The 13,498-nt window shown below is 43.1% G+C and overlaps 1 protein-coding gene across 4 annotated transcripts in view; it reads left to right on the top strand.

Annotated features, from left to right (window-relative positions):
* Positions 1-13,498, top strand: part of dlg3 (discs, large homolog 3 (Drosophila)) — a 54,483-nt gene that overhangs the window by 35,427 nt on the left and 5,558 nt on the right. For all 4 annotated transcript variants that reach the window (XM_081699285.1, XM_027018558.3, XM_027018563.3 and 1 more), the window contains 5 exons: positions 2,701-2,857; positions 3,825-3,927; positions 9,912-10,026; positions 12,278-12,454; positions 13,152-13,227. In XM_081699285.1, coding sequence (XP_081555411.1) covers positions 2,701-2,857; positions 3,825-3,927; positions 9,912-10,026; positions 12,278-12,454; positions 13,152-13,227 — 628 coding nt within the window. The remainder of the gene's footprint in view (positions 1-2,700; positions 2,858-3,824; positions 3,928-9,911; positions 10,027-12,277; positions 12,455-13,151; positions 13,228-13,498) is intronic.

The following is a 13,498-nucleotide window of genomic DNA, read 5'->3' as shown; positions in this document are numbered from 1 at the left end:
GGGGTTACTTCAAATTTTAACCATAGTCCTTGAATTAAACTCTTATCGCATGTAGTTGGTTCTCAGTTGCTCCGAAGGCCTTGAAACATCTTGAAACATATGCTGGTGCAGAGACAAATTAGACTTAAGTAGTATGTTCTGAGGTAGAGTGCTGTGGCCAAGAACTCACCCAAGACTTTGAAAGCAGAGAGAGAGTGGCACATGGCATCGACACAAGAGTAAGAGAGAGAGAGCGAGCGAGTGCCTCTGAACCTCAGCAGCGGTGAGGTTTGGGAATCTTGGCCTGCACACACAACACTGGGCATGTGACTGAGAGTGGGGCCACTGGTCAAAAACATTATCAGAGAGAGACAGAAGACGGCAAACACTGCAGAAAGAACACAGAGGTGCAACAGAGGGTGAGGAAAGCAACACAGATAAAATGGAGAATTCCTCTGCAGGGTAGCCATGGTAACCAACTATTTACATTCTTAGCGTAGATGAAAGAATGGTGTAGGGAGGGCGGCAGGTCTCTTGATGGGGAGAAGAGCGTTCAGACATTTAGAAATTTTCTCAAGTCATTCCTGTTTTTAATTTTTTTCTTTCTCTTCACACTCAAGTGGTCAGAGGTGTGAAGCAAGCTGAATGTGGCCATGCACACAAAGACACCTAATACAGAGAGAGACATGTGACATTTACAGCTGACACGTTCACAAATCAGTGGTGAGGCTGCGTAGGAGCTGGTTAGCAAATCTTCAGAAAGAAGGTTTACATGCCAGACTGGTCTGTGGTTGGCCACACACTAGCATGAAAGATGACAGCTAAAATGTTGAAAAAGGCACTTTCATCAGAAAGGTCTTGATCAGCACTGTGTTCGAACGATAACCTTGATAACAAGTTTTCCTGGAAGGGAGAGAAGCTTCACTACTGATTAGATTTGTGCAAGAATGAAGTACTCTTCTGTGCAGTAGCTTTTAAAAAACGTGAAGGAGGGTGTGTAAGAGTTAAGTCTTCTGCCGTTCCGGATGAGGAGAGTGTGTGACAGCCAAAGTAGAACTGTTTCCCATCACACCCCCACAGCCAGAGATTCCACACACACACACACGTACACCCACATGCACACACGCACGCACACACACACACACACACACACGTACACCCACATGCGCGCATGCACACACATAGACACATAGCACCACACCAGGGACTAGACAAAGTCACAGAGAGTATCAGGATAATCTAAGACTGTGATAATCGTCATGTTCACAGTGAACATCTCGTCCTCTGTGTCTTTGGTGAGGTTTAATCTGGACAGACAGGGTAAGAAGCATGTCTCCTTCAGGACCGAGAACAGCAGGTAACCGTGTGTTTGACAAGAGTGCTTCCTCTAAACGTCATAGCCTTTTTTAATATGCTATGTCTTTGGGAGAACACAGTAATGGGATTGTAACTGTTGGCCAGATATTATATGGCTAAACATGCCTTTTAGGTTTATGCGACTGCCAGTACAGTTATTAAGAGCCCCATAAATCTTCTAAAGCAGTGTTGGGCAGCATTCGTTGACCTAGCTACATAATTATGATTCAGACCACTAGCACTAAATGACCATGTCATCAAACTTCCAGTAACTGAATGGACACTCTGTAGTAGAAATGTTAGCTTTGATATCGCTGGCTATAATAAAATAAATAAACAAACAAACAACAACAAAAATGTTTGCACAAATTGTTCTGTAAAAGCACCATTAGCCAACATCTAAGATAAAGTGCCCTTCATCGAAGTTCTCTAGCATTTCAGAGAAAAATCAAAAATTAGATTTCACAACGCTTTTGGTGACAGTGAGCTGGCTATTTGGGATCATCTAGAAAGTCTGTCATCGACAGACACTGATGTAAAAGTGCTATCATCAGCAACAAAAGGCACAAATAGGAAAGCCCCATGACAAGGAAGAATGCTACTTTAATGGAAAATATGCACAGTGAATTGTGGATAGATGTGTAACGATGTGTGTGTGTGTGTGTGCTAATCTTCACTGTGATTGGCCTGGTGATTGTCCTTTGCTGTGGCTCAGTCTCCTCTGCATGCCAGCTGCCCTGGGCTGTCTGGAGATGCCTGTCTCCTTACAGATGAGTCACTACAGCTTAGAGCAAAAACAGAGCTGCAGTAGAGTGGTCAAACATGAGGAAGGAGTGAGCTCAGAGTGGCAGTGTTTCATGTATGTGAGAGAAGAAAGTGCATGTGTGTGCTGGAAAATCTTGCTGTTAAAGTTTGTGAAAAAAACATTAAAAATAATGTAAACCTCATGGAAAGAGCACTGTGATAAGACTAATAATCTTAAATTCTTCTCTTTATTAAGTGTTTATCATGCACTATATTTTTGCATTTAAAAAACACTGCAGTTTGGGTTTATTTCCAGTGGCTTTGTCAACAGCTGTAACATAGTGAGCTATAGTTATGTATGTATATCTATATCAAATGCTCTCTGCCCCTCCATGCACAGGAATCACTTTCTACACCATGAGATGATGGAAACTATAAAGAGTTTGTTCATTTAATTTTGTGAAAGTCTTCACTTTCAAACGTGTAGCTATAGACCCTAGTGCTTCACCATATCAAGCAGCTCTCGTGAGATGTGCACGCGTGTCTGTCTCTCTGCTGCCCCCTTGCTGCAGAGCTAAGCCCTGCCCCAGACAGACATGGTGTCTGCGCTCTGCTTCACAGGGAGCCGCGGAAGGTCCTGCTGCACAAAGGCTCCACAGGACTGGGCTTCAACATTGTGGGCGGGGAGGACGGAGAAGGAATATTTGTGTCTTTTATCCTGGCGGGAGGGCCTGCCGACCTGAGTGGAGAGCTGAGGAGGGGAGATCGCATCCTATCGGTCAGTAACTCCCAGTAACATCCAGCTGTTGACAGATGTTCAGCTGTATGACATCGACGTACTTCAGGACAGTGTCTTTTTAGACATAAGATCCCAAACATACCCGATACTTGTAGTTAAAACAGATAAAAAAGGTTTAGAGGTTGTGCATTATATGTGGTCCTTATGTGAACCCAACATGAGGGGGAATATCTTTTAACATTTTATTTAGTTTTGTTTTTGATGTGAAACTGGATTTTACTTTTGTTTCCTTATGGATCTCCTAGATAAAAAAAAAAAGAAGATTTAAATCCCTTATCAATTAATGTGATTGTGTCTATTGATTCATGACGCTGAAACTGATTTCTGATAAAGCGTTATAAGTCTTAGGTTTCCAAACAAGTCCCTTGGGGAACTCCAGTCAGTACCCGGTTGCTTCTCCCAGCAGTCTGGTAATCAGTGTTCTAGTCTTTGATTATGTGGCTTTAGGTAGTCAAGACTCTGATTGCCACACTCGTGGTCGAGAGCTCAGGTCTGGTGTATAAGGGGATATTTAGGTTGATATCTATGTTGACATATTACCATGTTAATCCAAGGGTTAATTCAACCACAGGTATATATTGGGGATCCACTATAATGAATACGTAGAACACAAGATCTCTGTTAATTTTCTTTAAAAATAAAAACCACCAAAAATGAATAACTTTTTTTCCATCTCAGGTAGAGGTATGTTGAAATGTGTTTTGTAACATGTTCTATATTTCCTTTCAGACAAATGAGACATTGGGTACCATTGTAAGAATGAGTCTGATAAAGTATTTTATTGTGCGATAGTTATTTAATTGCTTGTACTTGAGCTTAGTTCATCCATGCCCACGCTAAACACACCACCCCAGCCTAAAGATGATACCATCCTTGTCCGTGTATCCTTTGTGTTAAAGTCCAAAGAGACGGTACCAGTCAAGGCCGTGTTTGTTGTTCTGATTAGGTGAATGGTGTGAATCTACGCAGTGCCACTCACGAACAGGCTGCGGCTGCACTGAAGAGAGCCGGCCAGACTGTCACCATCATCGCCCAGTACAGACCAGAAGGTACTGAACGTTATTTACGTAATGAAGTGGGAATAATGGCTGGCTGGGGTTGGATAGTGTGCCGAAATGCGAGACGACGTGTGAGAATCACTTCAATGATCTCAAGACTTTTTGCGTTTACATTTTCGTTATTCGTTAAAGGTTGAACCCTCCGAGACTTTTGAATACTCTTGTAAACTGGGGGACTAGCCGGACGCTTTTGAACGCGGTACACGCGTTTGGACAGCGTTTCTTGGGAGTCTTTGCTTTTTGAACGGCGTTAATGCGGCACACGTTACGTGGTGTATCCCTTTAAGAACAGATACACGTTAGGTGCCTCACCTTATTCAGAAAAAAAGGATCCTGGTATGCCAGCGAGGATGTTGTTGGCGGGCTGACGGGACCCACAGCACTGTTACATGCGACGTATGCGTGTGTAACGCCTGTATGGGGCTCGTAGTCTGGGGACAGGACAGCCTGCTGGCAGGTCACTTTACAACCATCGGAGTGTGTGACTGAAAGCTAAATGAAATCACCCTAAAATCCAGCCAAAGACCAAAAAAAAAAAAAAAATAGTGGCTGGAAGTGTCTGGTGTTACTATGCACATCTTTGTGGGATGGAGACTGTGAGTGAGGACGGCCGCAGTAGAGTGTTGTCCTGGCCCGGGTTTAGCATGGTCCTGGCCCGGGTTTAGCATGGTCCTGGCCCGGGTTTAGCGTGGTCCTGGCCCGGGTTTAGCATGGTCCTGGCCCGGGTTGAGCGTGATCCTGACCGGCGGAGGTGCTGTGCCGATGGGAGGAGCATACCAGGGAAGAGCGAAACCCTCTCAGCTAGCTAACCTTTATTTATTTATTTATCATCTTTGTTTCGGTGAAAACAGGAGCGCCTATTTTACTTTATTTTTTAACAGCGGCATGGACAGTCGTTAGGTTATTTTCCATGAAGTAGTTTTCAACAGTTGTACGTTTTCCCAAGTGGATTTAATAAATTAAGCAGCGAACTTCGCTGCGCCGAAGAGAACAGGAAAGCTCTCCTGCCCGGTAAGAAAAGCTCACCTCCTTTCATAGCTAACCGGCTAATCGGTTAGCTCGCCGTTTTAATGGAAATACAACATGAACTGAAATTTCGGACAAAGTTCGGAAAATACAAACGTCCTTCATTTCCTGTGCGATTTCGTCTGAGTCGAACGCAGCTGTTTTAGTAGTAGATAACCTGGAAATAGCGTGACTGAGTTTGAGTCGGAGGCGGTGAGCATTGTGCCTTCCTATAAGTGAACGCAATTAAAGCCATGTATTAAAGCCATGTATTAAAGCCATGTATTTCTATACACGAGAACGCAATCAAGTCCATGTACGTTTTACTGTCTTATGGCTTTATGGAATTTAAGTAGTTGGATTCGCTGCTGTTTGTGGTAAATACTAACTACTTGAAAATTGAACATTAAAGCTTAAAGCTTGTTTTCTGCTATCAAAACAGGTGAGTTATCAAGCTTGACAGTAAATTGCGTGGTTGGTCTTGCCGGGCAGCTGTTAGGCAGAGAGCTTAACCCTGTAGTGTAGAAGTGATGGGTGGATGGGTGGATGGATGGATGGATGGATGGATGGATGGATGGATGGATGGATGGATGGATGGATGGGTGGGTGGATGGGTGGGTTATATGGGTGCCACTAACACATTCCTCAAACGTTGGTTAGCAGCTGGCGTTTGTATAACTATCTGCGAGGTTTATCCACCATCCAGAGGTATAAAATTACAACACGTAGCTCTAAACCAAAGAAATACAAGTTGATCACATACATTCGTGACATGTTTAACTCTTAAACGTTTGTAAATTTGTATTTTGTGTTGGCGTCTAGCCATCACACCAGGTTACTGAACAGACATTAAACCTGCACAGAACAGGTGCTCTGAAAGGAAGTGGTACTGGGAAGAAAAAAACTCCCTGATCCGTGAAGGTTATTCATTTTGCCATTCGACGCAAACATTAGCTAATAAAGTGAGCTTTTCTGGATATTTGTGTTGCTACGGCGTGTCCTCTTTTTTTCTGATTAAATGAGCTCGATATCCTTACAGCATCATCTGTCATGTTGGTGGTCTAACGTTATAGCTAGTGCACTTGATTAGAATAAAATCAGCAGCGCTTCTTTTATCAAATACGCCCACAGTCGCAGTCTGTGTGTAACCTTGTGTAGTAGTAATATGATGTGTGAGTTTTGTAGTCGGAGGTTTTCCCCGTGTAAAGCTATGAGAGGAATGCGGCCGTAAGTTATTTGTTTGAGCATGCTCTCGCCCGTTTTGGTGTCTTGCCTGCTCCTCCCTTATATGTCTGCACAGAACTAGACGTGACAGTAATTTAGGCCAGAATAGCTCATTTAATTATGTGGGACTCGAGTGCAGGATGAAGGTTGGACCATCTTGCGTCGGAGAAGATTCTGCATGTTCACTTTATGTTAAGTGGGCAGTTTTAATATTAAGAGTGTGTGTGTGTGTGTGTGTGTGTGTGTGTGTGTGTGTGTGTGTGTGGGTGGTGTCCAGCCTATACCAATGTGGACACTTTCTCAGTTCAGGATTGATTTATCTGTAGATTTTTTTTTTTTTTTTTTTTTTTTAGAAGTTAGCATTATTACAGACTGCACCATTTTATTAGACTTGAACTCAAGATGTCTTGATGCAATTATACAACAATTCTCGATTCCCAAGAAACTAAACCACTGTTAAGCTAAGAAAACAAACAAACCCTAATGGTTTATTTCTTCTGTTCATCTTTATTCACATTGTGCTATTTTATATTTGAAGTGTTTCACACAGTGTGTATTAGAAATACTGTCATGTCTCCCCCCACTGACCTAGGATGCAAAGATTGTGTCCTGTGTAGCAATACTGGTGGTGTTCTCTTCCTACACCTGTGTGATGGTCGGCCTGTGAAGGAGCTCCAGCCGTGTCCTGACCCAACTAGCACAGACCGGGCTGATATTTATTGAACATGGCGGGATTGTTAAATTGTCACCTAGGATGTTAGTTAGTAGTTGTATTATGCTGTTGCAGCACAGTGTAGATTTGGCTAGTGGTTGCAAGCTAAAACTTAAATCATGTTTATAAGATTTATTGATGGTGCTCCAGTTTACCTCAAATGAAACCAATGCAGTGACGAGTTATAAAATATATGGACAGTGGTGGGAGAGTGAAACAAACTGGTGAGGGCTTTAATGTTCATAGAAACATCTTTCAGTCATTTAAACACTATAGATGCTGTTCTTCTAAAAACAAGGAGGGGCTGTTCTTAGAAAGTTCCAGAACAGCAGGTTCCATGAACATGAGCTAGCTAAACTTCATAAGCATTGAGAAGACTGACAAGAAGACAAAATCGAGAAGACTTGATGTACCTCCCATCATTATCCCCCTAACATGTTTTGTAGTGATGTATTAAATTTTTGTCAACTGCTTCCACCGGTGAGGGTTTTCAGGAGCACTGTAAAACCATGTACTGTACAAGGCTGTTGACTGCTAAAGCTTAACCAGCCTCTGTGAGTCTGGCAAATAATTGCCTTGCCTTTCAACCCCTCGCTTTGCTTTACACTCTCCCAGTGCGCACCCCCCCCGGCCTGGTTTCCTGTGAGAACGGCCCAGGACGCTGCTTCAAAGAGCAGCTGGGGATGTGAGTGGTTATCTTCTCAGAGGGCTGCCCGGGTGTAACTGAGACCTCAGTCAGTTCTATAGGAAGAACCCTTTTTGTCATTGATTCATGCGCTGACTGTTCTGTCCTGTTCCCAGACGGTGGAATGAACTTCCAATTCCCTTGCAGTCTTCAAACGCAGACTGAAGACCGCCTATTCGGGGAATATTTAAATGACCACTGACCCTTCTCCAATGTTGACTGACTAAACTAGTACTTATTGTAGGGTATTGTTTATTACATTGATGTCTAACAAACTAGTACTTATTGTTTATTGCAATTATCATTGTTTATGTATTTTGTACTTCTAGGCATCAGCAGTGATCCCTGTATTTGGCTGCTAGGCTGTATTCTATGAGTAAATGACAAAGCACAAATGACAGTCGCTCTGGTTAAGAGCGTCTGCTAAATGCCATAAGTGTAAATGCTGATTGAATTCCCTGAATGGGCAGCTAAACACGAGCTCACGTGCTGCTCGTATCCTGTTACATTTGTGTCATATCGAAGTTAAAAAAAGGAAGTGGAGTAGTTGGCCTGTGAGAAACACGGGCTTGTAGCCAGATCCATTTGAACTGATGAGGTGAGTGAAAGGTTTTCCTGCTCACATAAGTGTCTGACCAAGAGGAGAGATGACATAAGATGACATAACCTGACCGTATAAACAGCACATGTGTATCTGTGACAGCTAGGAACAGTGTAGGGGAGCAACTAGACTCTACGTTCCCAAAATAAAACCCTTTACACTTAATAATGAGGACGCGCTGCATGTGAGCACAATGCCAAACCGTCCCACTTTCTACTTAAGAACTCCTATCTGAATGGGTCACTTGCAATAAAAATCATGCGTTCTACATTTCACTGGCTGTGCGTTGGCATCTGAAGGTTAACGTACCAGCTAGATGACACAGCTGAGCTGATGTTGGCTGTAATCGAGTCTGTGCTCTTTATGGGACAGAACATTTGTCTGTCTAGTGGTGCTGTCCAGTTTGGCTTTTCCTTCCTAAACGTGTAATTGAGTGCCTAAAAACACTTTCCTGAACTAGTGGATGGTTTCTTCAGTCAATGGGCACGCTAATGTGTGTGAACACGGCCCTACAAATCACACCTAACCTCCTCCCAACTGCCTGTTGCGTTTTCACCGCTGCCTCGCTGCTCTCTGCTTTCACCTCTTGGTTGACTTTAGCCTTACACAGGCCGTGTCCTTCTGACACCCTGTAGTGGTTACAGGGTGTCTCCCTGGTTACAGTCAAGTGGTGTCAGGTTACCTTACCTTGCCATGTGATTCTGCAGTTGTGTTAAGTGCTGTGTGATGACCAGAGTGGGTAGCGCAGTGCTGACTTATCTGTTTGCATTGACACTGTGTGTGTGTGTGTGTGTGTGTGTGTGTGAATTCAGATTCAGGTTAACTGCTGTTTTGCCATTTTCTCTGAACTGATGATGAGGCTTTGAACAGTCGTTTGTTCTTGATTTGTTATAGAAGCCTAAAAACAGGCAGGGTTTTCTAATCGCAGCTTACCTGGCCAGAGTAATCTCCAGGCGTGTTTGTGCTCCTCCTATCTCTTGAGTTTGTTCTTAAGTGCTGCTGTTTTTCTTGCTGTCTCTCTGTGTGTGCGTGTGTGCGCTGGGCGGTTGCTAAGCTAGTGACTGCAAGCAGGCCCCAGTACTGCCGAGCTGTAGTCTATGCGTTAAGTAACAACACTATACAGTCGCGTGGCAGGCCTCAGAACTGCCGAGCTGTAGTCTATGCGTTAAGTAACAACACTATACAGTCACGTGGCAGGCCTCAGAACTGCTCCATGCCATTCTTCTTCTTCTCCTCTGAGAAATGGCTTGTGTTCAGCCCATTTTACTGAATAGTGCATGTTCTACTTAATTAATATGCATAATTAATTACCTGGCAGAAGATATTAGGGCCTATCTCATGGAGATACATGATTAATATCCACTTCCTGAAGTCATTAACCAGTGTGCAGTAGGCGTTTCACTTTATGCTGTGTGTGTTGTGGACTTCACTCAATGTACTTTACTTCCATTTTGTGATCCATTTGTTAATTCTATAGGGTGATTTTAATTTTTAAAATTTTTTTACATTTATTTTTTGTGGGGGTGCACATTACTATTTCTTAAATGTGCTGTGTGTTTCTCCAGAGTACAGCCATTTGAAGGGGGTATGCGTGTAAGGGTTGAATGTTTTGTGTTTTTTCCAGAGTACAGCTGTTTGAGGGGGGATATATGTGTTGAATGTGGTGTGTGTGTTTGTGTGTCTGTTTTTCCAGAGTACAGCCATCTGAGGGGGGATGTAAGTGTTGAATGTGTTGTGTGTTTTTCCAGAGTACAGCCGTTTTGAGTCCAAGATCCACGACTTGAGGGAGCAGATGATGAGTAGTAGCATGAGTTCTGGATCAGGCTCCTTGCGTACCAGTGAGAAGCGTTCCCTCTACGTCAGGTAGCCCACACACACACACACACACACACACACACACACACACACACACACACACACCAACCACTTAATGATGATTGTGATGGGTTTAAGGGATTTTATGCATTCGAATGACCAAATAGCCTTGTGTGAATGCTGTTTGTTTAACCTTTGTACTTTGACCTAACCGTTTGTCAGCTACACCTACACCTTACATCGGTGAAGTTGAAGCATGTAAAGTCGTCCTGTGGTATGAATCTTTCTAACAGACGTGCGTGCCCCTAGGCCCGACTTGGCGTATTAAAGCGTGTTGTATTCCTGAGACACAAACAGGGCTCAATAGCAGGGAATCGGAGAATTTGAAATCGTGTTTCAAGCTGTAAAATACTGCTTTACCAGTCTTGTTAAACCGGTAGAGGTATGAACATCTGAGACTGGCCTGGTGTCAGTTTTCAGTGTTTTATGTGTATATCTTTGGTATACAGGGCAGTTTGTCATGTTGGTGAGTGAGCTTTGGTGAAATGTCTCCTTTTATAAGTGTTTTTTTTTTTTTTTTTTGCATTTACTCACCAGTGTTTGTGAACTCCAGGTACAAGGTCGGTTGTTATGGTGTAATGGGTAATAATGCTGCATCTCCCGTGTGAGACTAGTTCTGGGCAGGTGCACCGTGCTGTAGACCCCCAGCGCTACATCCTGCAGTCGGCATTGTTGGCAGCATTTGCACGTAAAGACACAAACAACAAAACAGCACTGCAGAGCACACCCATTCAAAGCTGTAACAGTTAACTTGCTCACCAGTGTGAACTTTGGCCCTAAGCATTTAGGTCATGATTTATGAAACACTAAAATATAGCTATAAATGTTATGACTGGGATAGGACAAGCCTTGCCGCCCTGAACTAGCTGACGTCATTTCAGGCAATCTGTGTATCAACAATAATGTTTCATAATGTGGAAAAAAAAAAATCTGTATGTGTACATGAAAAATGTATTTGTCCATATAGTGTGTGTGTGTGTGTGTGCGCGTGTGTGTGTTGGTTTTTACCCACCAATCAACATTAAGTCCTGGTGAAATTAATAGGACAAGCTGTGTAAAAAAGATATGCACTTTAGGCTGCATTAGCACATATACTGATGAAAGTATCATTCAAATTTAATATCAGGTGAAATATCACAGTAGAGCTGTTGGCATAAGAATAAGGAAAGAGAATGAGAGAATGATGTCATTCTGGCAGATTCTGGAGGACATAATACCACAAAAATGCACACTACTTTCAGAAGTCTAATGCCAACAATACTTCAATATTTTAGACTCTGCTAATTAATGCATGACGCTTCTTGGGCTGGGCCTGACATTCATTTGTATCTGACTGTTGGTGAATAAGCTGAAAGCTATGCAAGGAATGATATCTTCTGATCAAAATGGTGGGAACACCGCACGCGTGAACCCTCCCAAAACATCGTCAGGTTCCTTACATTGTGTTGGCCACATGCTTAATGCTGCATGCTTTTATTATGAGCTACATGGTTAAATAATTCAAACGTATGGGACTGTTTAGCTATGGATGCAGCATAACATTCTGTGACTGACTTTCTGAAGGCAAGAACATGGCCTAAGGAAGCTTTTGGAGCAGTTAGCAGCAGCTGTTCTGTACCTTCTGACATTGTTCACTGTTCGGAACAGTTGGTATCATCAGAAGCCGCTAGCAAAGCAGTAATTCAGCTACTCCAGAGATATTTAATCTGAATGTGTTTTACTTTTTTGGTTTGCAAAATGTATTAATATAGCTACATGAAGAGTGGTTAATGTGTTGTGTTTTTGTTGTTTAAAACAACAACAACAAAACGTTTAAAACATTTGGGACCCTGACTGGCTTGCATTTCCACTGGATGAGCGCAGACAGACACAGGGCAGGTGTCTTTGCAGTGTGTCAGTGGACTTTGTACAACTGTGTCCATGGAGAGCAGACTGTAGAAGGGCAGTGTAACCAGAGCAGCAGGTTCTTCTTCTGTCTCATGGGTCTTACCTGTCTGACGAGGTAAAAATAAAGGATGCATGACGTGGGAGTCTTTGTTCTATGTGTTCCCTACCACTTAAAATTCACCCAGCATGAGGAAACTAATGTCCATTGTGTGGTTTATTCTGACTCAAATAAAACATTAGCTGTCTTCCCCTTCTCATTAGAAAATTGTGCAAAATGGAATAGTAATAGGTTAATAATAACAGTCGAACAGTAACAGAATGTTCATTTGTTTTGTTTTGCTGCAAATCTTAGGGCTCTGTTTGACTACGACCGGACCAGGGATAGCTGCCTCCCCAGCCAGGGACTGAGCTTTTCCTACGGAGACATCCTGCATGTCATCAACGCGTCCGATGACGAGTGGTGGCAGGCTCGGCTGGTCACGCCCCATGGAGAGAGTGAGCAGATCGGGGTCATTCCCAGCAAGAAAAGGTAACACGGATTACCAGACACCCTGGACTAAATGCACTTCAGCACTGCATGGGCTCAGTGTGCCTTATTAAAGGGGCACTAGCAAATGATTGGCCTTTTGTTTCCAAAGTCCACCGCGTAGCGAGTACAAGTGGGTCATGTTGTACAGGCTGAGTGTTATGTCCATGTAATATGTACCCCTGTATTTATAATATACTTTGTACATAATAAAAAAACAAAAAATAACATCTATTAGAAAACAGTAGCTATAGTAAATAAAATATTTATCATTTTATAAGATATTTCAATGTGTAAATCCAATATAAAGTTAACTCACTTTAGGCACGTTTCACAGACTGTTTTAACCACTTTATTCACTGTATAAAATGCATCGTAATGCATGCAGGCACTGTAGACATGTAGACTGTCTTTGGGTATGAACAGTGCTAAAGTTAGCTGAGAAGGCCCAGGGTTAGATGGGCGGTGGTAGCTCAGTGAGTAAGGTATTTGACTAGTAATCAAGGTTGCCAGTTCAAGGAGTACTGCTGCCAAGTTGCCACTGTTGTGCCCCTGAGCAAGGCCCTTAACCTTCAGACGCTCAAAAAATTGTATTCGGTCCTAATTGTAAGTCGCTTTGGATAAAAGTGTCAGCTAAATATTGTAAATGTAAATATGAAGGGCCTTTTGAGTTAACACTGTGGAACTTTGTGCTTTGTAGGGTGGAAAAGAAGGAGCGAGCCCGGTTAAAAACTGTCAAGTTCCACGCTAGGACAGGCATGATTGAGTCCAACAGGGTGAGTGTGTTGCAGGAGCACGCCCCTTCATCGCCTCTGTCCCCTCTCAATGTCCTCTCCACGCCATGTGAAAGTTGACCCATTTCCTCTAAGGCTCGGAATGCTTCCTTCCCACTGCAGTCAAAAAACAGGAGGCTCTTATTACAGAGGTCTCTCACGTCTCGCTGGGTGTGTGAAGATCTCTGATGCACACGCCCTGAAGTACGGCATTCAAGTACCTGCAGTCACATAGCGGTGCCATCGTCCTACTCTGGCATAGTAAATTCAGCGT

The sequence above is a fragment of the Electrophorus electricus genome, chromosome 16, assembly GCF_041902795.1.
Source record: "Electrophorus electricus isolate QZ-2024a chromosome 16, ASM4190279v1, whole genome shotgun sequence".
NCBI lineage: Eukaryota > Metazoa > Chordata > Actinopteri > Gymnotiformes > Gymnotidae > Electrophorus > Electrophorus electricus.
The sequence above is the reverse complement of the archived record's forward strand: the minus strand, read 5'-3'. Positions and strand labels throughout refer to the sequence as shown.